This window comes from Heptranchias perlo, chromosome 4 (assembly GCF_035084215.1).
Source record: "Heptranchias perlo isolate sHepPer1 chromosome 4, sHepPer1.hap1, whole genome shotgun sequence".
Lineage (NCBI taxonomy): Eukaryota > Metazoa > Chordata > Chondrichthyes > Hexanchiformes > Hexanchidae > Heptranchias > Heptranchias perlo.
This window is the reverse complement of record NC_090328.1, coordinates 130,632,989-130,659,646: the sequence shown is the minus strand read 5'-3', so window position 1 is coordinate 130,659,646 and position 26,658 is coordinate 130,632,989. Positions and strand designations below refer to the sequence as shown.

General features: G+C 44.1%; 1 protein-coding gene across 6 annotated transcripts in view; it reads right to left on the bottom strand.

The window, feature by feature from the left end:
- LOC137321285 (lysine-specific demethylase 4C-like) overlaps positions 1 to 26,658 on the bottom strand; it is a 408,143-nt gene that overhangs the window by 367,062 nt on the left and 14,423 nt on the right. For 5 of the 6 annotated variants that reach the window (XM_067983644.1, XM_067983641.1, XM_067983643.1 and 2 more), the window contains exon 2: positions 15,597 to 15,764. In XM_067983644.1, coding sequence (XP_067839745.1) covers positions 15,597 to 15,740 — 144 coding nt within the window. In that variant the 5' untranslated portion in view covers positions 15,741 to 15,764. Of the gene's footprint in view, positions 1 to 15,596; positions 15,765 to 26,658 lie in introns of those variants that run through there. The other variant, XM_067983645.1, reaches the window with a different exon arrangement.

Genomic DNA, 26,658 nt, shown 5'->3' with positions numbered 1-26,658 from the left:
ACTGGAGTACAAGGGGACAGAAGTTATGCTGCAGCTATACAAAACCCTGGTTAAACCGCATCTGGAGTACTGTGAGCAGTTCTGCACACCGCACCTTCGGAAGGACATATCAGCCTTGGAGGGAATGCAGCGGAGGTTTACTAGAATGATACCCGGACTTCAAGGGTTAAGTTACGAGGAGAGATTACACAAATTGGGGTTGTATTCTCTGGAGTTTCGAAGGTTAAGGGGTGATCTGATCAAAGTTTATAAGATATTAAGGGGAACAGATAGGATGGATAGAGAGAAACTGTTTCCGCTGGTTGGGGATTTTAGGATTAGGGGGCACGGACTAAAAATTAGAGCCAGACCTTTCAGGAGTGAGATTAGAAAACATTCCTACACACAAAGGGTGGCAGAAGTTTGGAACTCTCTTCCGCAAACGGCAATTGATAATAGCTCAATTGCTAAATTTAAATCTGAGATAGATAGTTTTTTGGCAACCAAAGGTATTAAGGGATATGGGCCAAAGGCAGGTATATGGAGTTAGATCACAGATCAGCCATGATCTTGTCAAATGGCGGAGCAGGCACAAGGGGCTGAATGGCCTACTCCTGTTCCTATGTTCCAATGTTCCTAGAGTGGCCCTGGTGGATCCCCAAATTCAGCAATACTGCGGTTATTGATAGCACTTTTGATAATCACTCCATCACTTTGCTGACGATTAAGAGTAGACGGATAGGAGGGTAATTGGCCGGGTTGGATTTGTCCTGCTTTTTGTGGACAGGACATACTTGGGCAATTTTCCACATCATCAGTTAGAGGTCAGTGTTGTAGCTGTACTGGAAAAGCTTGGCTAGACGTACGGCTAGTTCTGGAGCATGTCTTCAGCACCACAACCAGGATGTTATTGAGGCCCGTAACCTTCACCGTGCCCAGTGCATTCAGCTGTTTCTTGATGTCAAGTGGTATGAATCAAATTGGCTGAAGACTGGCCTCTTTGATGGTGGAGACGTTCAAAGGAGGCTGTGAAATAACATCTACTTCTAGTTGAAGATGGTAGCTACTTCTGCAACCTTGTCTTTTGCACTGATGTGCTGGACTCCACCATCGTTGAGGATGGAGATGTTTATGGAGCCTCCTGCTCCCATTGGTTGCTTAATTGTACATCATTCACAGCTCGATATGGTAGGGCTGATCCTGATCCGCTGGTTGTGAGATCACTTCGCTCTGTCTATAGCACATTGCTTTTGCCATTTAGCGTGCACGTAACCTTGTGCTGTAGCTTCGCCAGGTTGGCGCCTCATTTTCAGATACACCTGATGTTGCTCTCAGCATGGCTTCTACACGACTCATTGAGCTAGAGTTGGTCATGTGGCTTGATGGTAATGATGGAGTGAGAGGTATGCCAGGCCATGAGGTTACAGATTGTGGTGGTATACAACTCTGCTCACAACAACTCATGGATGTCCAGTTTTGAGCTGTTAGATCTGTTCTTAATCTTAGCATGGCAGTATTACCACACGACATGATAGAGGGTGTCCTCAGTGTGAAGCTGGGACATGGTCTCCAAAAGGACAATGCGATGGTCACCAACCAATGCTGTCATGGCCAGATGCATCTGCAACTGGTAGACTGAGGACAACAATGTCAAGTAGGTTATAACCTCACGTTCCTTCACCACCTACCACAAGCCCAGTGTGGCAGCTACATACAGAATAAAACCGGACGGACCACCCGGCATCGGACCACTAGGCACTGGACACGACAACGGCAAAACACCAAGCCCAGTCGACCCTGCAAGGTCCTCCTTACTAACATCTGGGGACTTGTGCCAAAATTGGGAGAGCTGTCCCACAGACTAGTCAAGCAACAGCCTGACATAGCCATACTCACAGAATCATATCTTTCAGCCAACGTCCCAGACTCTTCCATCACCATCCCTGGGTATGTCCTGTCCCACCGGCAGGACAGACCCACCAGAGGTGGCGGTACAGTGATATACAGTCAGGAGGGAGTGGCCCTGGGAGTCCTCAACATTGACTCTGGACCCCATGAAATCTCATGGCATCAGGTCAAACATGGGCAAGGAAACCTCCTGCTGATTACCACCTACCGTCCTCCCTCAGCTGATGAATCAGTCCTCCTCCATGTTGACCACCACTTGGAGGAAGCACTGAGGGTAGCAAGGGCACAAAATGTACTCTGGGTGGGGGACTTCAATGTCCATCACCAAGAGTGGCTCGGTAGCACCACTACTGACCGAGCTGGCAGAGTCCTGAAGGACATAGCTGCTAGACTGGGCCTGCGGCAGGTGGTGAGCGAACCAACACGAGGGAAAAACTTACTTGACCTCGTCCTCACCAATCTACCTGTCGCAAATGCATCTGTCCATGACAGTATTGGTAGGAGTGACCACCGCACAGTCCTCGTGGAGATGAAATCCCGTCTTCGCACTGAGGACACCATCCAACGTGTGGCACTACCACCGTGCTAAATGGGATAGATTCAGAACAGATCTAGCAGCTCAAAACTGGGCATCCATGAGGCGCCGTGGGCCATCAGCAGCAGCAGAATTGTATTCCAGCACAATCTGTAACCTCATGGCCCGGCATATTCCTCACTCTACCATTACCAACAAGCCAGGGGATCAACCCTGGTTCAATGAGGAGTGTAGAAGAGCAGGCCAGGAGCAGCACCAGGCGTACCTAAAAATGAGGTGCCAACCTGGTGAAGCTACAACTCAGGACTACATGCATGCTAAACAGCTGAAGCAACATGCTATAGACAGAGCTAAGCGATTCCACAACCAACGGATCAGATCAAAGCTCTGCAGTCCTGCCACATCCAGTCGTGAATGGTGGTGGACAATTAAACAACTAACGGGAGGAGGAGGCTCTGCAAACATCCCCATTCTCAATGATGGCGGAGTCCAGCACGTGAGTGCAAAAGACAAGGCTGAAGCGTTTGCAACCATCTTCAGCCAGAAGTGCCGAGTGGATAATCCATCTCAGCCTCCTCCAGATATCCCCACCATCATGGAAGCCAGTCTTCGGCCAATTCGATTCACTACACGTGATATCAAGAAACGGCTGAGTGCACTGGATACAGCAAAGGCTATGGGCCCTGACAACATCCCAGCTGTAGTGCTGAAGACTTGTGCTCCAGAACTAGCTGCGCCTCTAGCCAAGCTGTTCCAGTACAGCTACAACACTGGCATCCACCCGACAATGTGGAAAATTGCCCAGGTATGTCCTGTCCACAAAAAGCAGGACAAATCCAATCCGGCCAATTACCGCCCCATCAGTCTACTCTCAATCATCAGCAAAGTGATGGAAGGTGTCGTCGACAATGCTATCAAGCGGCACTTACTCACCAATAACCTGCTCACCGATGCTCAGTTTGGGTTCCGCCAGGACCACTCGGCTCCAGACCTCATTACAGCCTTGGTCCAAACATGGACAAAAGAGCTGAATTCCAGAGGTGAGGTGAGAGTGACTGCCCTTGACATCAAGGCAGCATTTGACCGAGTGTGGCACCAAGGAGCCCTAGTAAAATTGAAGTCAATGGGAATCAGGGGGAAAACTCTCCAGTGGCTGGAGTCATACCGAGCACAAAGGAAGATGGTAGTGGTTGTTGGAGGCCAATCATCTCAGCCCCAAGGCATTGCTGCAGGAGTTCCTCAGGGCAGTGTCCTCGGCCCAACCATCTTCAGCTGCTTCATCAATGACCTTCCCTCCATCATAAGGTCAGAAATGGGGATGTTCGCTGATGACTGCACAGTGTTCAGTTCCATTCGCAACCCCTCAGATAATGAAGCAGTCCGAGCCTGCATGCAGCAAGACCTGGACAACATCCAGGCTTGGGCTGATAAGTGGCAAGTAACATTCGCGCCAGATAAGTGCCAGGCAATGACCATCTCCAACAAGAGAGAGTCTAACCACCTCCCCTTGACATTCAACGGCATTACCATCGCCGAATCCCCCACCATCAACATCCTGGGGGTCACCATTGACCAGAAACTTGACTGGACCAGCCATATAAATACTGTGGCTACAAGAGCAGGTCAGAGGCTGGGTATTCTGCGGCGAGTGACTCACCTCCTGACTCCCCAAAGCCTTTCCACCATCTACAAGGCACAAGTCAGGAGTGTGATGGAATACTCTCCACTTGCCTGGATGAGTGCAGCTCCAACAACACTCAAAAGCTCGACACCATCCAAGATAAAGCAGCCCGCTTGATTGGCACCCCATCCACCACCCTAAACATTCACTCCCTTCACCACCGGCGCACTGTGGCTGCAGTGTGCACCATCCACAGGATGCACTGCAGCAACTCGCCAAGGCTTCTTCGACAGCACCTCCCAAACCCGCGACCTCTACCACCTAGAAGGACAAGGGCAGCAGGCGCATGGGAACAACACCACCTGCACGTTCCCCTCCAAGTCACACACCATCCCGACTTGGAAATATATCGCCGTTCCTTCATTGTCGCTGGGTCAAAATCCTGGAACTCCCTTCCTAACAGCACTGTGGGAGAACCGTCACCACACGGACTGCAGCGGTTCAAGGCGGTGGCTCACCACCACCTTCTCGAGGGCAATTAGGGATGGGCAATAAATGCCGGCCTTGCCAGCGACGCCCACATCCCGTGAACGAATAAAAAAAAAAATCCATCAGGACTCTGCCAACTCGGTCAGTGGTGGCACTACCGAACAACTCTTCATGATGAGCATTGAAGTCCCCCACCCAGAGTCGATTCTATGCCCTTATCATCCTCAATGCTTCCTCCAATTGATGTTCAACATGGAGGAGTACTGATTCATTAGTTGAGAGGATGGTAGGAAATCAGCAGCAGGTTTCTTTGTCCATAAGCATGAGAATTCATGGGGTCCAAAGCCAATGTTGAGGACTCCCAGGACCAATCCCAACCAATTGTATACCATAGTGCCCTACCTCTGGTGGGTCAGGACATTCCCAGGGATGGCGATGGAGAAGTCTGGGACATCGGCTAATAGTCATAATCACAGAATCATACCTGTGTCGGGCTATTGCTTGACTAATCTATGGGGCAGCTCTCCCAACATTAGCACCAGTCCCCAGGTGTTAGTGAGGACGACTTTGCAGGGTCGACTGAGCTGTGTGTGCCTTTCTCATGTCCTGATCCAATGCCTAGGTCGAAGCTAAGTGGACCGCCTGGTTTTATTCTCATTATTCCAATTTTTTTTTAAAAGTTTAATAGTGTGAAGAACATGCCAACAAAATGGTTTTGCTTTTCAAATTAACAACCGCTCTGAATAGTAACTAACCTGTTAATTGGTTATAAGGTTTGGTCCACGCTTAAAAAAGTGCCAGCTCAGCCCAGGAATAGCACTATAGCCTGAGAGTCAGAAGGTCATAGGTACTAGGGCCACAACCTGAGCACATAATCTAGGCTGACACTTCACTGCAGTTTTGATACGAAGTGATCCAGGTGTTCGGATTCAGGATTTATCCACCAATAAAGGAAACAGCAATAAAAGCAGCCCTTTCAACTCCCCACATCCAGAAAATTCAAACCGGGCAAGCCAGCAAATGAACATAAGCAGAAATATTAATTGTCTCGGCTTCATAGACTGGATTGTTAGGGCTTGCGGCCCGCAAGTGACCCTAGTGCCGCAGGTTAGACAGCCTTCTTCTAAATTATCTAGACTTTATCAGAAACTCACAAAAAATTGCAACATTCAACTTTAGAAAATTCCTCTCTTCACCACTTCACGCTCTGCCCACCCCCCACCATATGACAACCGTTGAACGACTCAATTACAGCCATGCTAACTAGAAACAGAAAAGCAAAAAGTATGCAGGTAGCCAAGAATCTGAATAAAATCTGCAGCATGTTCCAGCATGAACAGGACTATTTACACTTGTATCACCAGTCTGGGCTCACTTGCCCAGCTGTTCAATTTTATTCATAATTATTTATACTACTCTCATTTTAAATTGAGTGCACTTCAAATTTTGTTTAAAAAAATTCAAGTAGTATTCTCCAACTGAAGTCCAGCACTAATTCATAAACAAATGCCCTCTGTGTTTCTTAATATTGATCCCTGATCAACATAGAAACAATAAACAGCAGGTTCATTCATTACAAGGGCAACTGTTTTGCAACAGCTGAAGAAGCAAAATTTCATTTTCATCACATGTGATTCTGGAAAGTTCTGTTTAGGATTGCATTTTGCAATTAGGCCCCCGGATAATGATGACTAGGAAAGGGGAAGGAAAGAAAAGCAAGCAAGGAAGGGGGGCGGGGGGGGGGGGAGGGGAAGAGAGAGAGAAAAAAAAACACCTGTATGCAGAAGGGTGAACCGTGAGAGAAGAGGGATGTCTCACTTCTATGTATTGCAGGTCAGCTGCAGTGACAGAAGACAACAGTTTACATTTTACCTGAGGAAGAGATTCAGGCTGCAGGAGAGCAAATGTGTGAAAGCACTAATCTACTGAGCAATGTACAAAGCAACAGCCCAGTCAGAGTAGGAGTGCTGTTCAACTAAAAATAAAATTCTACTGCACATTTTAACATGGCAGTATTTCAATGTTAGTAAATTTGCCAGCAGCAGCAACACCAACATTATGGGAAACACCTTTCAAACATTGCTTTGTCAGTAGTTTTTACTACAGCAATCAGATTGAGCTCACTGATGAATGAGATTCCTTTCCCGGACAAAGAAATGTTAAAAATGTTCTTCAAACTACATAAAATAGAACAGACTGAAAGTTAAACAAATTATTTTGAATTATCCACTAGAAAGCACTTCAAAAAATTTTTGATGAAGCCAAGTATCACAGCATCAAAAAATATTGAGTTAAGAGCAGTACAATGCTTCCTCGATATACCACGAGGAATAGCACCACCATTTAGATCAAGAGTTATTGTGGCCCCCACCCTGTTTTCTTTTTAAAAAGGCACCAGTTTATAACATTATAAAACAATGCACAGTACTGATCAGTGAAAGTGGTGTTGGGAATGGGAGAATTTATGAATGGAGCAGCCACCACTGCTGAAAAAACAGGTCATGATGTGGAAAAAACAGGTGGCATGGCAAAGTAACAGAGAAGAACAGTAAAACAAATTTATGGCCGTAGAACGTGGGAACATTGTACGAAACAGTTTAACAAATGATAAATAACCCTCATTCGAACAGATCTCTTTCCAAACAGTTATATAAACAATCTTTGTTTAGAATACTGCACTCTTAATATAATCCAATATTAGGATCCAGCTCTAGTAAGCCTACTCTGATACTTCCCACAAAATAGGAAAGTTTTATCAGTTCCCCATACTGATCTAAAACAGGCATGACAGTCACTGCACTCATCTTCATGAAAAAAAATCGAATACAAAAATATTTCACTGCATTTTCATTAATGAACTTCAGAAGTACTAGATTAGAAATTTCTAACATCTCTGCTACAAAAGCAGAGAAACTTTCAAACTATGTTTATGCCTCCTCCACAGAGCATTATTCGCATCACAAAACTACTGTAGCAACTATGTTGAAATACAGTTAATTGCTGATTAATCACTGCTATCTATGTGACACCACAGACCAACCAAATTATTGAAAAAAACAAAATCACCCCATTTTCAGACACCATGATAGTGACCTATTCAATCAAACCCCAAGATCTCTCTCCTGCCCTGATAACTCAAGTACATTCCCATTTATAACAATCCCCAACAGACTTCCCTCTGCCAAATCTCATAACCTTACATTTCCCTGTATTAAATTGCATCTGCCATTTCTCCATCCACTGATCAAACTTGTTGAGATCTTTTTGAAATTGTATGAATCAATATTCATAATTTGCCACTGCTCTCAATTTGGTGATGTCTCCAAATTTGGACATTTCTTTCCTCTAACATTGTTAATAATAAATAACAGTAGCTCCAGCACCGAACCTTGTGCCACTCCACTGGTTAACTGGCTGCCAACCAGATACCTGCCCATGCACCACTACTCATTGTTGCCTACCAACCAACCATTTGCCAATTCATTTTAACACATTCCCATCTATTCCATGGGCTTGGGCCTTACATAGTAGCCTGTATGTGGGACGGTGTTAAATACCTTCCTGAAATCCATGTAGATAACATCCACTGTCTCTCCTCTATCTACTAGGTCTGTCATCTCCTCAAAGAAATCCAATGAATTAGTCAAGCATGACCTCCCAACTCCTAAAAACATGCTGACTGTCTCGGATTAGCTCGTGCCCCTGAAGATGCTCCCTCATAATACTTTCAACCACTTTTACAACATTTTACAACAATGGAAGGCTTACAGATCTATAATTTGATGGTTCATCCCTCGTGTCTTCTTTGAATTGGAGTCACATTTGCTATTTTCCAATCCTCCGGGACTTGGCCCGAATGAACTCTGAAAAATATCTGCAGGAGGACTCGCAATCATTTGAGCCAATTCCTTCAGAACTCTGCAATGAAAGTTATTAGAGCCAGGAGCCATATCTACCTTGAGCTTCAACAAGCTCCCCATTATGTCCTCTCTTGTGATTTGAAATTTTTTCAGTCTACATTCACCTATGGACTATTGCCCCAATTCTGGCATTTGTTACCCCATTTCTTTGGTGAACACTGTTGAAAAATAACAGTTTAGTACTTCAGCAATTTCTCTATCTTCAGACATTTCCCCATTGTCATTTTTTAAAATAGGCCAACCTCTCTTTGCTTACTCCAGTCTTACTTGAGGAATGCTCTACTGTTCACTATGTTTCCAGCTTTGTTTTCCTTGTGATCTCTTTGCAGCCCTCAGTTTTGTGACATTCCTCAGCCTATCTTTATGAACCTCTCTATCCAGTTCCTTTCCTGAACATTTAAAAAATTTGTATGCTTTCTCTTGCTCCCTTAACACCTTTCACAATTTGTTAGCAAGCCAAATTGGTCTTACTCTTTTATTCTGTCCTTGACCTATTTCAGGGATAAATTCCTTTTGCATCTTAAAACCTATCCCTTTAAAATGATTGCACTTTCCTTCAACATCTTTTCCTTTCAGCATCTATTCCCATTTTTATAATTCCCATGCATTCTCGCATACCCTTAAAATCAGCTTGTTTAAATTTTAGCTTTATAAATTGGCTTCCTTTTGTTTTCTACCCTCATGTCCACCCTGGATGTCAGAACATTATGGTCACAAGATCTCATAAGTTCCTTTACTTCTACTTTGCAATTGTTCCCTCCTCATTGATTATAACTAAATCCAATATTGCATTAGCCCTTGCAGGTTACTTAACGTGCTGTTTTAGAAACAAGTCCCTCGCAATATCATTAAATTCCCGTTTGAATGCAGACTGTCCCCATTATGCATTCCATCAACTTGAGCAAGATAGAAATCCCCAGGGATTACCACTGACGACTTGGCACTCATCAGTCTTATTGTCTCGCACAAAATTGCACCACCCTTCCTCTGATTATTTGAAGGCCTGTAGCATATTCCTATTACTAACTTTTTCCCTTTACTGTCCTTCAATTCTATCCAAAGAGACTCAGTATCACTTCCAGCATCCAACTCCATTGTAAGTATCCCATTCTAACAAATAATGCCACCCCCCTGCTGCCTTACCTTCCCAGCCCTTCCTAAAATACAGAAACCACTGCAAGTTAAACTCCCCAATCATTATTTAATTTCAATCAGGTTTGTCACTCCTACAACATCTATTTTCTCTTTTCATACCAACACTTCTAGCTCATCCATTTTATTCCCTACAATCCTTGAATTTTTTTTTTTAAGATTCGTTCATGGGATCTGGGTGTCGCTGGCAAGGCCAGCATTTATTGCCCATCCCTAATTGCCCTCAAGAAGGTGGTGGCGAGCCGCTTTCTTGAACCGCTGCAGTCCATGTGATGAAGGTTCTCCCACAGTGCTGTTAGGAAGGGAGTTCCCGGATTTTGACCCAGCGACGATGAAGGAACGGCGATATATTTCCAAGTCGTGATGGTGTGTGACTTGGAGGGGAACGTGCAGGTGGTGTTGTTCCCACGTGCCTGCTGCACTTGTCCTTCTAGGTGGTAGAGGTTGCGGGTTTGGGAGGTGCTGTCGAAGAAGCCTTGGCGAGTTGCTGCAGTGCATCCTGTGATGAAGGGAGTGAATGTTTAGGGTGGTGGATGGGGTGCCAATCAAGCGGGCTGCTTTGTCCTGGATGGTGTCGAGCTTCTTGAGTGTTGTTGGAGCTGCACTCATCCAGGCAAGTGGAGAGTATTCCATCACACTCCTGACTTGTGCCTTGTAGATGGTGGAAAGGCTTTGGGGAGTCAGGAGGCGAGTCACTCGCCACAGAACACCCAGCCTCTGACCTGCTCTTGTAGCCACAGTATTTATGTGGCTGGTCCAGTTGAGTTTATGGTCAATGGTGATCCCCAAGACGTTGTTGGTGGGGGATTCGGTGATGGTAACGCCGTTTAACGTCAAGGGGAGGTGGTTAGCCTCTCTCTTGTTCGAGATGGTCATTGCCTGGCGCGAATGTTATTTGTCAATTATCAGCCCAAGCCTGGATGTTGTCCAAGTCTTGCTGCATGTGGGCACCGACTGCTTCATTATTTGAGGGGTTGCGAATGGAACTGAACACTGTGCAATCATCAGTGAACATCCCCATTTCTGACCTTATGATGGAGGGAAGGTCATTGATGAAGCAGCTGAAGATGGTTGGGCCTAGGACACTGCCCTGAGGAACTCCTGCAGCAATGTCCGAGGGCTGAGATGATTGGCTTCCAACAACCACTACCATCTTCCTTTGTGCTAGGTATGACTCTAGCCACTGGAATGTTGTCGGGGCCTATAGCCTTTGCTATATCCAGTGCACTGAGCCGTGTCTTGATATCATGTGAAGTGAATCGAATTGGCTGAAGACTGGCTTCTGCGATGGTGGAGATATCAGAGGGAGGCCGAGATGGATCATCCTGGAGATGGTTGCAAACGCTTCAGCCTTGTCTTTTGCACTCACGTGCTGGACTCTGCCATCATCGAGGATGGGGTTGTTTACAGAGCCTCCTCCTCCAGTTACTTATTTAATTGTCCACCACCATTCATGACTAGATGTGGCAAGGCTGCAGAGCTTTGATCTGATCCATTCGTTGTCAAATCCCTTAGCTCTGTCTATAGCATGTTGCTTCTGCTGTTTAGCATGCATGTAGTCTTGTGTTGTAGCTTCACCAGGTTGGCACCTCATTTTTAGGTATACCTGGTGCTGCTCCGGGCATGCTCTTCTACACTCCTCATTGAACCAGGGTTGATCCCCTGGCTTGTTGGTAAATGGTAGAGTGAGGAATATGCCGGGCCATGAGGTTACAGATTGTGCTGGAATACAATTTTGCTGCTGCTGATGGCTCATAGCGCCTCATGGATGCCCAGTTTTCAGCTGCTAAATCTGTTCTGAATCTATCCCATTTAGCACGGTGATAGTGCCACACAACACGTTGGATGGTGTCCTCACTGCGAAGACAGGGCTCATCTCCACAAGGACTATGCAGTGGTCACTCCTACCAACATTGCCATGGACAGATGCATCTGCGACAGGTAGATTGGGGAGGACGAGGTCAAGTAGGTTTTTCCCTCATGTTGGTTTGCTCACCACCTGCCGCAGGCCCAGTCTGGCAGCTATGTCCTTCAGGACTCGGCCAATCGGTGCTACCGGGCCACTCTTGGTGATGGACATTGAAGTCCCCCACCCATCTGTGCCCTTGCTACCCTCAGTGTTTCCTCCAAGTGGTGCTCAACATGGAGAAGGACTGATTCATCAGCTGAGGGAGGACGGTAGGTGGTAATCAGCAGGAGGTTTCCTTGCCCATGTTTGACCTGATGCTATGAGATTTCATGGAGTCCAAAGTCAACGTTGAGGACTTCCAGGGCCACTCCCTCCTGACTGTATATCACTGTACCGCCACTTCTGGTGGGTATGTCCTGCTGGTGGGACAGGACATACCCAGGGATGGTGATGGATGAGTCTGGGACATTGGCTGAAAGGTATGATTCTGTGAATATGGCTATGTCAGGCTGTTGCTTGACTAGTCTGTTGGACAGCTCACCCAATTTTGGCACAAGTCCCCAGATATTAGTGAGGAGGACTTTGCAGGATTGACTGGGCTTGGTTTGCCTTTGTCGTGTCCGGTGCCTTGTCCAGGTGGTCCGTCCAGTTTTATTCTTATGACTTTTTGTCGTGAGATTGCATCATGTAACCCAGTCAGGTTACCCTTCAATATCCTTATTCCCTCTTTCCTAATTATTCTTAGCCTGCTTTCCCCTCCCCCTGCCATACTAGTTTTCATTCATCTCCACTGCCTTATTTACCCATTCTGCAAGCATCTTTGTACCCCTCTAGTTCAGGTGAAGTCCGTCCCTCCTGAACAGCTTCCCTCTGTCCCATAACGGATCTCACGGTCCTAGGAATCCAAAACCCTACCTCCTGCACCATCTCTCAAGTCAGTCATTAATGGATCTAATCTGTCCTGGCCTAACCAGCCTAGAGCATGGCACAGGAAGTAATCCTGACATTACCACCCTTCAAGTCTTGCTCTTCAGCCTTGATCCTAACTGCTCATACTGCCTCCACATGACTTCCATACTACACTTTCCTACGTCATTGGTTCCTATATGGACCACAACTTCTGGCTGCTCTCCCACCCTTTCTAAAAGTTTTTCCACCCACTCCATTATGTCCTTCACCCTGGCACCAAAGAGGCAACACAACAGTCATGCTGCAAGAAAGGCTGCCTATCTCTCCAATAGTTGAATCTCCGACCACTACTACTCGTCTTTTCTCCTCTTTATGTCCCCCTAAGGTAACAACTTGCTCCACAGTACTATAACACTGTTTATGGTTATCCTCCTCTCTATCTTCAATCTTGTCCTCATCACAAGCACCCAATGAATAACGATTGAACAGTTTCAAATGTGCAGTGGTTTCCTACTCTTCTCTGCTTTTCCCCCCAATTCTCCAGCTCCTGACTTCTCTCTGCCTGTGGAGTGGCCACTTCCTGGAACTTTTGTTCCACAAACTTTTCCTCCTTTTGTATGGTATGGATAATGGTCAGCTCATGCTCAGCATTTTTCTGCTCGAGCAACACAACCTTCCAATACTTAATGCATGTGTGCACCATCTGGAAGTATTGTAGATGCAGGAAGGCCCACATCATGCATGTCACATATAACTGGTTTTGCAATTGCATTTTCCATTTTTCTAAATCTAACTCTTCTACCTTAGTTTATAAAAGTAAATTTTTTTTTGGTGGGTAGGAAAAACAATTCAATAATGGACTGTTGGGGCTTTACTATGAAAAAAAGCAGGAACTGGCTTACCTGCTAGCACTACTAACTCATGGTGACAGTATGCAAATCCCTAGCCTATGATTCAGTAAATCTCCCCATATGCAAATCTGAGTGTTTGAGGAAAATCCCAGTATTTATCCACGCTGAATGTATCTATCCATACATTCTCGTAGTGGGTAACTGTCTTAGAAATTGGTGGCGCATTGCAAATTCAGAGGGTGTGAATTTTTTTTTGGGAGGAATTTAATGTTATTGAGTAAGTCTGGATTAAAGTTATGACTACTTTTCGATTGAGCCGTATGTATTCGGAGCATTGTCTGCATCTCAGATTTGCAGCATTTGCAGGTTTTTTCTTTCCAGCCAGTCTGTGATTTAGATTGGCAGATCTTTTTAGAATCAATGGAAAAAAATCGTGCGTTTTGACCATTTGAGCAATTTTATTCTAAAACAACTATCTTTCTTCCCAAGTTTTGTTTCAAAAAGTCTTACTCAACTATGTCAAGCAAAGGCCAGCTATCTCCCAGAAGGAAATGGGATCAACCACCAGGCTATTTTTGCATACCTCCTGCCAGGCAGAGGAAAGTACCAATGGGCAGCGGTCTGGCAGCACAGTGCCTTATTCGAAAGGTATCTGTAGCCTTGACAATGGGAGAAAAACCAGGGGTAGGAAAGTAGTTCACAAGAACCTACTAACCAAAAACAAATCATCATTTTAAATGAAGACATAGCACATTAGAGCATATTTTGTTATTCAACAGCAGTTTCTTTATAACAGTTTTGAAACTTTTGGAGAAGGTATTAGAAAAATATTGGGAAAAATTGGATAAATGCACTGCCATTGTGTTAGTGAATCATACAGACCAGTAAGGTCCCAAGTTCAATCCGTGAGCTGTGTTGAGTTAGCTCATTTCAGTTAGAACAGCAGTAGGGACACTACAAACGGAATCAGCATAGCTGAGATGATTTGGGGGGGGGGGGTGGCGGAAGGAGAGAAACAGAAAAAAAGGGGGGGGGGGGGGGGGGGGAACAAAAACGGACTTCCCTGATCCTCAGCTGGCTCAATTGCCATATTCCTCTTCCCGCCCCCCCACCCAACAGCCTGACAATTCAGCTCAAATAGGTGTTTTATCAAGCAGCAGAAAATACACGTCACAGTCTGGTGTGCCAAAAGCTTGGAGGTGTATCTGTAGCTTCTTCATGGGAGACAAAAAGGTAGTTAAATACATTCATATCTGTTACAGAATCTTAAATGTTTTCTGCCAAAGCACTGTCCCTGATAACTGACTAGTCAACTGTTCATTTCCTACAATTCCAGATTGATCAAAGTGGCTGGAATAGAAAATGCATTTCTCAGAAAAGGATCAAGCAATTTAAACATCCCATACGATTAACGTTCTGGGGATCCAGGTTTGGTTGACAGCTATGTCTGAAATGAAGCCTTCAATCATGTTTGTGAGAAAGCAGAGCCATGAAACCTCGTAGTTACTCTGACAGACGGCCCTGTAGCCAGAACTTCTGATTACACAAAAACAGGAATTGGCCATTCAGCCCCTCGAGCTTGTTCCGCTATTCAATTAGATCATGGCTGATCTGTATTGTGGACTGACATCTGGTCACGTGCCCTCAGCGGTTTGTCTGAAGCCATCAGAACCCAGTCAGAGGACTCCATGGCAGCGAGCACCCATGTTAGGTGTATGTTTTGACGGCCAGTCTCGTGCTAAGGGCCAGTGCAGGAGATGGGTCTTTACTAACCTTCTCAATGTCAAAAACAGCAGTTTGTAATTACTGTAATGATACCGATAACTGTTCTAAGTTCAATAAATCTGTCTATTGATTTAGAGCCTGAGCCTTGTATGATGAGTGTTATTCTTCCACCTATTGAAGTCAAGGAGATCACATGACACAGCCAGAGTACCGTGATAAGGGTTCTCCAGCTGGCCCTTTGGTCTTGATACATTTACCTTCACAATGGTGAGTGAAGCTACACTTTGTTTCACCAGGGTCACAAGATCCACTTTGATGCTGTCAAGGGGGATCCCTCCAAAATGGTACCCCAGTATGGGTCTGCAATTTGGGGGGAGTTGAAAAGGAAATGAGAGCGAGTACAAAACTTTTCCCACAAATCATTTGCAAAACTTCCATTATTCCTACAAAGATTCCGCAAATTGCCTATTGTAACAAAGTCTTGTAATCTGTAAACAGGCATGCCCTCCTCTAGGTGTTAAATGAAAGATAGATTGTTGAGCCTGAATCCAATATTAAACATCTGTTCAAGGAACACTAAGGGCGATTCATTTCTTACCTTTGCAAGGCCAGCTCTATGTGCACCCTGAGATTCCATGTATGCAATATACTTAGAAAAATTCTTGAACTCTTCCATTGTGGGCTGGAAGGTCATGATTTTGCACATAGATTTTGATGGAGATCCTGCTTCCTCTGTAGCCATGATGACAAAAAGGTATTCTTTTACCTAAAATAAAAATAAAAATCTTTACTATTTAACAGTCAAGAGCATGAAGAAACAGACCATTCCCTATACTGAATTAAGCATTTAGTCATTTGTCCCACATCAAGCTCAAGATTTTGATCCATTATAAAAGAATTCTACACGTGGGATGCACACAAATTTTTGGCTGTCGACGGAAGTATCACATTACAGTCTCCGTTGAAGTAGCAAAAGCAAAATGGATGCCACAACCATGAGGCCAGCCCAATGGCCACTTTAAAAAGTTAGTTTCATTGAGAGAGAAAATGGTTGTCAAAGACAGAACTGTATCTTGTTTGATTCTTTTAAACAGCATTTGGTCAATCAACAGTGGAAAACAAACACATTCTGTTGAACAATGCTTTTATTAACAAGAAACATGTCTCAACATATTTCCCCAAGGTCTCCGTTGATCATAGAGGAAGGGAATCCTCAGCTGAGGAAAAACCACAACACAGTCCTTCCATAGAAGCCTAAGATCCCCAATCGCAGCATCTAACTTCCCTGCTTAATGGAGTAGGATCTTTTGCCACCACTACCTTAACCAGAAGAGCATTTCAGGAATTTATCACTCTACATGATGAAATGCTTCCCGACAACACTTTATCCGTCTGTACCTAGTTCCCCATGTCCTGCAGTCAGGGTTTAACCTGAAATAGTGCTCAAAGTTAAACTTTTTATTCCACTTCATACTGCATTTACCTCAATAAGACTCCCTCTCATTCACCTCGCCTCCTTTCAAGGTTGAAGAGTCCAAGTTTTTTTTTTAAAACCTTTCCACATAACTCAGTTCTCTGACACGAAGGATCAGCCACGAGGCGCTTCTCTGCACCACGCCCAGAGCTTAGGTGTTTTGCTTGTGCCTTTGGTTCAGTGGTGGCACTCTCACCTGAGTCAGAAGGTTGTGGGTCCAAGTCTCACTCCAGAGGCTTGAGCACAAAATCTAGGCTGACACTCCAGTGCAGTACTGAGGGAGTGTTGCACTGTCGGAGGTGCCGTCTTTCGGATGAGACGTTAAACAGAGGCCCCTTTTGCCCCCTCAGGTGGACTTAAAAGATCCCATGGCACTATTTCCAAGAACAGGCGAGGAGTTATCTAGTCATTATCACATTGTTGTTTGTAGGACCTTCTTGTGTGCAAATTGGCTGCCGCGTTTCCTACATTACAACAGTGACCATGCTTCAAAAGTAACTAAATGGCTGTAAAGCGCTTTGTGACGTCCTGAGGTCGTGAAAGGCACTATATAAATACAAGTCTTTCTTTCTTGGTGACCAGAATTCAACACAGTATTCAAAGTACTGCCGGACTAGAACATACAGCTTCAACATGACAGCTCACACTTGTACTCCAAACTGATGTTGCCATAATCAGTGTTTTGTTGACTGCTGCTCTGCACAAGCAAAACACCTAAGCTCTGGGAGTGGTGCAGAGAAGCGCCTCGTGGCTGATCCTTCGTGTTAGAGAACTGAGTTATGTGGAAAGGTTTTAATGATTGGACATGGTCAGTATTGTGCCCTTCACAACTGTCTAGAAAGCCCACTCAAGTGATGTTTAAGTCATTACGGTTAGTTGTAGAACCTCCTATGAGGGACGCCATCAGGAAAAAAAATGCCAAAAGAGGTAAGCTAAGAGGGAACGAGAAGTGAGGATAATTGAAGAATCCCCAAGAATGGACCTTGTGCACACATCGGTACTAAGTGAGATTATGGAGTCCTGGCAGTCATTATGAGGGTGTCAATAAATAGAGGGAAGGTCTCCCTGGATTGGAAAAAAGCCAAAATGGCAATATTTTCAAAAAGACGACAAAACAAACCCAGCCACCGACTGTGCTACCAGTGTCTTCTCAAGAGACTATTTCAAAGAAGTCGACATTTAGTATGTTAATTATTTTTAGTTCCTTAGTTTCATACAAACATAGAAGATAGGAGTAGGCCATTCAGCCCTTTGAGCCTGCTCCGCCATTCAACATAATCATGGATGATCCTCTATCTCAATACCATATTCCCACTCTCTCCCCAAATCCATTGATGCCTTCTGTGTCTAGAAATCTATCTATCTCCTTAAATGTATTCAGTGACTAGGCCTCCACAGCCTTCTGTAGTAGGGAATTCAACAGGTTCACCACCCTCACTGAAGAAATTTCTCCTCATCTCAGTCCTAACTGTCCTACCCCGTATCCTGAGACTGTGACCCTTCGTTCTAGACCCCCAGCCAGGGGTAACATCCTCCCTGCATCCAGTCTGTCTAGCCCTGTCAGGATTTTATATGTTTCAATGAGATCCCCTCTCATTCTTCTAAACTCGAGTGAATACAGGACTATTCGACCCAATCTCTCCTCATAAGACAGTCCTGCCATCCCAGGAATCAGTCTGGTGAACCTTCGCTGCACTCCCTCTATGGCAAGTATAGCCTTTCTTAGGTAAGACCACCAAAACTGCACACAATAGTCCAGGTGTGGTCTCACCAAGGCCCTGTTTAAGTGCAGTAGGACACCCTTGCTCCTGTACTCAAATCCTCTTGCAATGAAGGCCAACATACCATTTGCCTTCCTAACTGCTTGCTGCACCTGCATGTTTGCTTTCAGTGACTGGTGTACAAGGACATCCAGGTCCCCTTGTACATCAACATTTCCCAATCTATCACTATTTAAATAATACTCTGCCTTTCTGTTTTTCCTTCTGAAGTGGATAACTTCAGATTTATCCACGTTATACTGCATCTGCCGTGTATTTTCCCCACTCACTCAACTAGTCTAAATTGCCTTGAAGCCTTTTTGCATCCTCCTCACAACTCACGATCCCACCTAGTTTTGTGTCATCAGCAAACTTGGAAATATTACATTTGGTTCCCTCATCCAAATCATTGATATATATTGTGAATAGCTGGGGCCCAAGTACTGATCCCTGCGGTACCCCACTAGTCACTGCCGTCACCCTGAAAAAGACCCTTTTATTCCTACTCTATGATTCCTGTCTGTTAATCAATTTTCAATCCATGCCAGTATATGACCTCCAATCCCATGTGCTTTAATTTTGCACACTAACCTCTTACATGGGACTTTATCAAAGGCCTTCTGAAAATCCAAATACACCACATCCACTGGTTCTCTCTTACCTATTCTACCAGTTACATCCTCAAAAAACTCCAGTAGGTTTTTCAAACACAATTTCCCTTTCATAAATCCATGTTGACTTTGTCTAATCCCGTTGATATTTTCCAAGTGTCCTGTTAACACATCCTTTATGACGACTCTAGCATTTTCCCTACTACTGATATTAGGCGAACCGGTCTGTAGTTCCCTGTTTTCTCTCCCTCCTTTTTTTTTTTAAAAAAATAGTGGGGTTATATTTGCCACCCTCCGATCTGCAGGAACTGTTTCATAATCTATAGAATTTGGGAAGATGACAAGCAAAGCATCCACTATTTCCTTGACTACCTCTTAGTACTCTGGGATGCAGATTATTAGGCCCTGGGGATTTATCAGCTTTCAGTCCCATTAATTTTTCCAGCACTTTTTTTTTACTAATACTAATTTCCTTTAATTCCCCCTTCTCACTAGTCCTTTGGTTCCCTAGCATTTCTAGGAAGTTATTTGTGTCCTCTTCCGTGAAGACAGAACCAAAGTATTTGTTTAATTGCTCTGCCATTTTCTTGTTCCCCATTATAAATTCTCCCGTTTCTGACTAGAAGGGACCTACATTTGTCTTCACCAATCTCATTTGCATCCTTAAAGGGATTACAGTTATTAGATCACCCTATTGCTGTTCTCCTGTTTTTGATGTTGCATTTGGCTTCCACAGTTATACTCATTTCTAGTTCGCTCTTTGCACCCCAACCACCTTTTATTGGTGGTTCTTTTATTTTTCCCAATGGCTTCACTCACATCTCTCAGACTTCACACAGTTTGTTTAGTTCTCCAAATTTATTTGCTTTGTATTGCCTTGTTAGTCCATTTAAGGTCACATTTGTTCAGTCTGTGCTTACTAGTCCTTGGTATGTACTTATCCTGCGTAGGTAGTAATATGTACTTAAAGGTATTCAATTTGCCCTCAACTAGGGCATTTTTTCCAATTTAAGTTTTTCACACATTGCCTTGAAGTTGACTCTTTAGAATTGGATACCTGAGTATTGGTTTATTCAAGTTCCATCTCAAATTTGATCATGTTATAGTCACAGTCATCGACAGGTACCACTACTTCCTTGGCGAGTTGCTGCAGTGTGCACCATCCACAGGATGCACTACAGCAACTCGCCAAGGCTTCTTCGACAGCACCTCCCAAACCCGCGACCTCTACCACCTAGAAGGACAAGGGCAGCAGGCGCATGGGAACAACACCACCTGCACGTTCCCCTCCAAGTCACACACCATCCCGACTTGGAAATATATCGCCGTTCCTTCATTGTCGCTGGGTCAAAATCCTGGAACTCCCTTCCTAACAGCACTGTGGGAGAACCGTCACCATACGGACTGCAGCGGTTCAAGAAGGCAGCTCACCACCACCTTCTCAAGGGCAATTAGGGATGGGCAATAAATGCCGGCCTTGCCAGCGACGCCCACATCCCGTGAATGAATAAAAATAAAAATTCCCAGTATACGATCTGGGTCTTTGCCGTTACCAGTTCCTATAGCAACCCTGATGCACTGGGTCAGGAAGCAATCATGGATTATATTTACGAGCTCAAATTCTAGACCACTTGGGCATTTCCAGCTTACATTAGATTTGTTAAAATCCATCATTAGAAGGATTTCTGTTAATGCATATTGTTTTGTCTATTGCACAAGTACCTTGTTAGAAGCAAGGGACATGCATGTAAAGTTTGTGCCACCTTAATGCAATATTTAAGTTTAGAGTCAGTTTATGGAGTTCAGGCAATATTACAGATACATGAAGGAAAGGAGAAACTGTTGCTGCTTATAACTACGCTAGGAATTGATGAAAGGCAGGCACTAAAAGAAATGTTACTTTCCCTATCTATAACAAAAAAGCATTCAATTAGCAAAGAAATCAAAAATGAGAATGCTTCCTTCTCTGACAGCTCACGTGAATTTATTCAGTAAATAAGCTGTGTCACACGGATCAGAATGGTCCCATATTCAATCCATGGTCTATGCCGAGTTAGCTAAACACAGGCAGGAAATTGGTCTGCGCTGAGTTAGCTAAACTGGGCAGAATAGCAAGAATCAGCATCTTCAAGAGAATAAAGGTAAAAGTCTATGGAATATTTTTCTCTTTAGATAGAGTCTCATACATAATGGATTTTCCTGATGTCTCAGCATTCAAAGAGAACAGAGTCAGCTCCACTACAGTCTGTTAATGTGCACGTTAAAATTTCAATTAAGCTGTTCCAGCCAATCAACTTTATTTTTTAAAAAGTTAAATTTCTGAAAAAGGCATAGACAAAGGCAAAGGCATACATTTTCCATTTAACATGTTGATAGGTTTGACTAGTTATCTGTATTGATGACAACTGCCACAAATAGTAGGATTCCTTCAGAAATATAGCTGGTTGAAGGAATTTTTAATTTGAATTTATTCTACCAAAAAATAAATAAATAAAGGAATCGCCCCATTTTGTTATACTGCTTCCACATGGATCAGGCAATCCTGTGGATGCATTAGTTGTCCTGCTGTTCACACTGATCTCTATCTCAGACCGCACCAGACTGTTCTCAACAACCTTAGCATCCTATTCGACCCCGAGTTGAGCTTCTGAGCCCATATCCTCTCCATCACAAAGTCCGCCTACTTCCACCTCCATAACAACGCCTGCCTCTGCCCAAGCTCTGCGCATCTACCGCTGAAACCCTCATCCACGCCTTTTGGCACCTCCAGACTCGACTATTTCATTGCTCTCCTGGCCGACCTCCCACCCTCCAGAGACTTCAGCTCATCCAAAACTCTGCTGCCTGTAACCTAACCTGCCTATCACCTATCACCTATCCTCGCCGCCCTCCATTGGTTCCTGGTCTCTCAACATCTCAAATTTAAACTTCTCATCTTTCGATTTAATTCCCCTCCATGGTCTTACGCTCTCCCGACCTCTAACCTGCTAGTGCTACAATTCCAACCCCCAAGACCACCCTCTCCCTACCTCTGTAACCTGCTACAGTGCTACAATTCCACCCCCCACGACCACCCTCTCCCTACCTCTGTAACCTGCTACAGTGCTACAATTCCACCCCCCACGACCACCTTCTCTTCCTCTGTCCCCAATTTCTTGAGCATCCTCCCCCCACCCCCCCCCCCCCCACCCTTTGCCTCACCATTGTCGGCCATGCTGCAACTGTGTAGTCCCCACACTCTGGAATTCCTTCCCTAAATAATGCAATCGTCGAAAGGTTACAGCACAAAAGGAGTCCCCGGCGGCTCCCTGCAAGAGCAATCCAGCTAGTCCCACTCTCCCGTCCTTCCCCGGTAGCTCTACAAACTTTTTCCTTTCAAGTACTTATCCAGTTCCCTTTTGAAGGCCATGATTGAATCTGCCTCCACCACCCCCTTGGGCAGTGCCAGATCCTAACCACTCGCTGTGTAAAAAAGTTTTTCCTCATGTCACCTTTGGGTCTTTTGCCAATCACCTTAAATCTATGTCCTCTGGTTCTTGACCCTTCCACCAATGGGAACAGTTTCTCTATCTACTCTATCTAGACCCTTCATGATTTTGAATACCTCAATCAAATCTCCTCACGACCACCCCTGTTCCAAGGAAAACAGCTCCAGCTTCTCCAGTCTATCCACGTAACTAAAGTCCCTCATCCCTGGAATCATTCTAATAAATCTCTTCTGCACCCTTTCTACGGCCTTCATATCTTTCCTTAAGTGCATTGCCCAGAACGGGACTCAATATTCCAGCTGTAGCCGAACCAGTGTTATATAAAAGGTTCATCGTGACTTCCATATTTTTGTACTCTATGCCTCTATTTATAAAGCCCAGTATCCCACATGCTTTTTTTTAACCTGCCCTATCACCTTCAATGATTTGTGCACATATACCCCCAGATCTCTCTGTTCCCATACTCCTTTTAGAGTTGTGCCCTCCAGTTTATATTGCCTCTCCTCGTTCTTCCTGCCAAAATGTATCACTTTGCATTTTTCTGCGTTAAATTTCATCTGCCATGTGTCTGCCCATGCCACCAGCCTGTCTATATCCTCTTGAAATCTGTCACTATCCTCCTCACTGTTTACTACACTTCCAAGTTTTGTGTCATCTGTAAATTGTGCCCTGTACTCCCAAGTCCAAGTCATTTATATGTGTGTGTGTGTGTGTGTGTGTGTGTGTGTGTGTGTGTGTGTGTAAATAAATCAATCAAAAAAAGCAGTGATCCCAGCACCAACCCTGGGGAACACTGCTGTACACCTCCCTTCAGTCCGAAAAACAACCGTTCACACCTGCTCTCTGTTTCCTGTCCCTTAGCCAATTCTGTATCCATGTTGCTACTGCCCCCTTTATTCCATGGGTCGCAATCTTGATGATAAGCCTACAGTGCAACACTTTATCAAACGCCTTTTGAAAGTCCATATACACCATATCAACTGCATTGCCCTCATCTACCCTCTCTTAACTCATCAAAAAACTCTATCAAGTTAGTTAAACAGACAGGTTATATTTTTCCTTTTCTTCATTTCTTGCCTATTTCTCCCCTCACCGTCCCAAAGATGTTGACTTTATTCCTGGGGTACAGATGTACAAACACATTCTGATACTTCACCCATGAGGCCATTATACACATGCAAGCATGAACAGCAAGAATGGCAGCTATTCAATTGTAGTGAGTAGAACAGGTGAGTCCCATCCCTTCTTCGCCCAAAATCCAAACACATGGACTTGCAGCAGGGATTGCTAAACAATCAGAAGCAGAAATCCTGGCTGATTTTGTCCCCCCTAATCCAGAGACATTGAGTCAATTGTAGTGCTACTACCACTGCCCCAGCTGAGATCTGTAACTCAGTACCAACTAGGGATCAAACCTGGGGCCTTCAGGTTCTATATGCTGAGCTAGTCAATGGGTAAACCTACTGAGCCAGAGGCAGTGGAAGTAGCCAAGCTAGCAGCCATTGAGAAAGAGACCAAATCCTTCTGTTTGACCTCACAACTAAATTTGTTAATGAGCAGTTATCTAGGAGTGTTTATACAAATTTAACACTCCTTTATGCTGCTGGCAGAAACACACACACACCTCATCATCTTGGATTGTAGAAAAATAATTTTGGAAAGAGGTACACACCATGATCCATACAACAGATGGGGAAATGTTTGGTGACATAGCAGTGTGCCTCTTAGATATCCCATTACCAAAGATGAAAGGCCAGTAGTATGCTTCAGCCACTTTATTTGTAGCACATGTGCAAGTAACACTTAGCTGCCTTAAAATGGAAATATCAGTGATTTTCCTGAGGCCCCCTCTGTCCTTTCTTTCCTGTATCTTGCATAGTTTTTGAAGAGGAGGGCTAACAAAACATTATAGTTTAATGTCATACATCATAAATATAGCAGGTAAATGCAATAGAGTGTTTCATATATAGTCATAGTCTAAGATGCAGGAATTCAGATACAGTTGTAACGAAACAAAATCCATTTACAGCTTCCCCGATGGTCTGACGGATCAGGACACCATCCAGGGTAGTACTAAACCATATAAATCAGATTAGAAGTCCAAGGTTCAATCCCTGCTCTGTACTGGCTTTGCTGATCTCCACAGGCATAGCAGTTGGGGTGCCTCAGCTCATGGCAGTGTGGCCGGGTTAGGGATGGGGTGAAAAGAAAAATCACTGTTAGTTCCTGCTTTGGTCTCTTGTCTAGCAACACCTGCTGAAAATTGCAATGTCAGATTGAATAGTCTGCTCATGCTCACTGTCCAGGCTCACATGATGAATGGCCACTTGAGCAAGGTATCACACGGTTGCCAACACCTGTGGAACGATAACCAAGCAAGAGTCAGCATGTTTAAGAGGGGGAAACTGGGGAGATTGTCCCCCGGGATTGCACCAAGGAATGACGAACTAAAGAAGAAAAAGACTAAGTGCATCAGCCTGAGCAGACACCTTCATATGCAGGATCACTAATGCTAGAATATCTTAAAAAGGACCATGGCTTTTGTGATTTTCTTGTTGGGAACTGAGGTTTACTTCTGCAGTAAAAGATACTGCAATGGGGATTGCTTTTTCAGTTAACTTTCAATACAAGTGCAAATACCATGGACATTTTTTCCCCCAATTTATTTGAATTATGCTTTGCATCCTGCCCTTTCCACTGTCCCTTCTATCTCCAGGGAGAGTGATAAAATACAGAATCTGGAAAACACGATTTAATAATACTTCAGCAGAAGGAAAGGGGGAGTGAAGTGATATGATAACTAATCCCCTGCAATTCAGCATAATTCCCAACAACTGATTATAGTATCATTGGCAGTCACTTGCTAACCCATGCAGTCAGAGAATTTAAATTCAAAGAAGAAACTGATTCATTCAAGAAAAAGTAACAATTTTCATATTGTGCAATACTTAATTCTACCTCTGTTTTTCCACTTATCACATCAAACTTTTTTACAAAAGTATCTTTTTAAAGACATCACTATTGGAAATTTATAGTATAGCTTTTCCAATATGTCATTCTAATTGTAATTGTGAAATGTGTGTCAAAAATTGAACTCATTGTGTATGACAAAAATCAGAGTTCTGGGCTCTTTCACTCTGAAATGTGACATTCCCTTTCAACTTTCCTTTTTTTGTTTGCATACTGAAGTCCTGAGAGATTTTCCAGACTCCTACCCCTTTAATTCCTCTACAATATCAATGCTTTCTCTTACTTCTAACTAATTCCATAATATTCCCTGTAATCTGCTGGTTCCCAATAACAATCTGCCAAAAAATAATCTAACTTCCATGATGAAGAACAAGCAGAATCAACATCATACTAAGAATTTTTCAAGGTACACAGTTGGACAGCCTATGAAGATAGACTCAGGTGGCAAAAGAGATGATCAGTCTTAACATTCTGCAAATGGCAGACTAGTAAACCAACATGTGCCTCAAGCATGTTGATTGTCAGGCACTACTGAACGCAAGCCATTGTCCCTTTAGTATCCAGTTATATTTTGTTTGCTACCCACTTCTTTTTGCTTTCTTCCTTTTAATAAAAAAGGGATAAAGGGGTTATCTTTTCCTCAGTCTATAATATTCAAGTGGCAACAATGAAAAGATATACAATAATGAGCTGAGCGATTTGCCCAACAACCTTCACCTTCTGCCTTTAGAAAAAGCACCTTACTCCCATCAGCACCTGTACTGATAGCACAGACGAGAGATCTGGAACTTAGTGCAAGAATCAGGACCATAAATCCATAACCTACTACAGGTTGTAACCTGAAAGAGCACAAATGCACCACTAAGATTTTATCACTTTATTTTAACACTTATACAATGCAGCATTAGTGAAACAAAATGTAGATAATGTAAAACTACTACAAACAGTAGAATGGTATGTGCAAGATGTGGCCCTCATCTAGCCCTAGCCCACAAGCTCCTTTGTACACTGTGAGCAGCACAGGGTTTCAGCCTCAGCTCTATAAACTATCAAAGCCAGTGAGGTGAGCTGCTTCCTGGTTGATTGATTTCAATAAAGCAGCCGCCTTTATCACTCGAGGCCCAGGGAGTTTAAAGATCCAAGGCTGAAACTTCAGACCATGATACATCAGCGGAGGTCACAGTGGCAGCAGTTGCAATATGGACAAATAACAAAGTGAGTGGCAGGGAGCAAGCAACAGCCAGGAGAGTGGGCTGTGGTAGACCAGGCCAGTAGACAGCAAATGAGACCAGCCCATGAAGCAAAGAACAAAAAGATAAGGGAGTTATAAATTTGGTGTGTATTGTGGGCAGAAGGG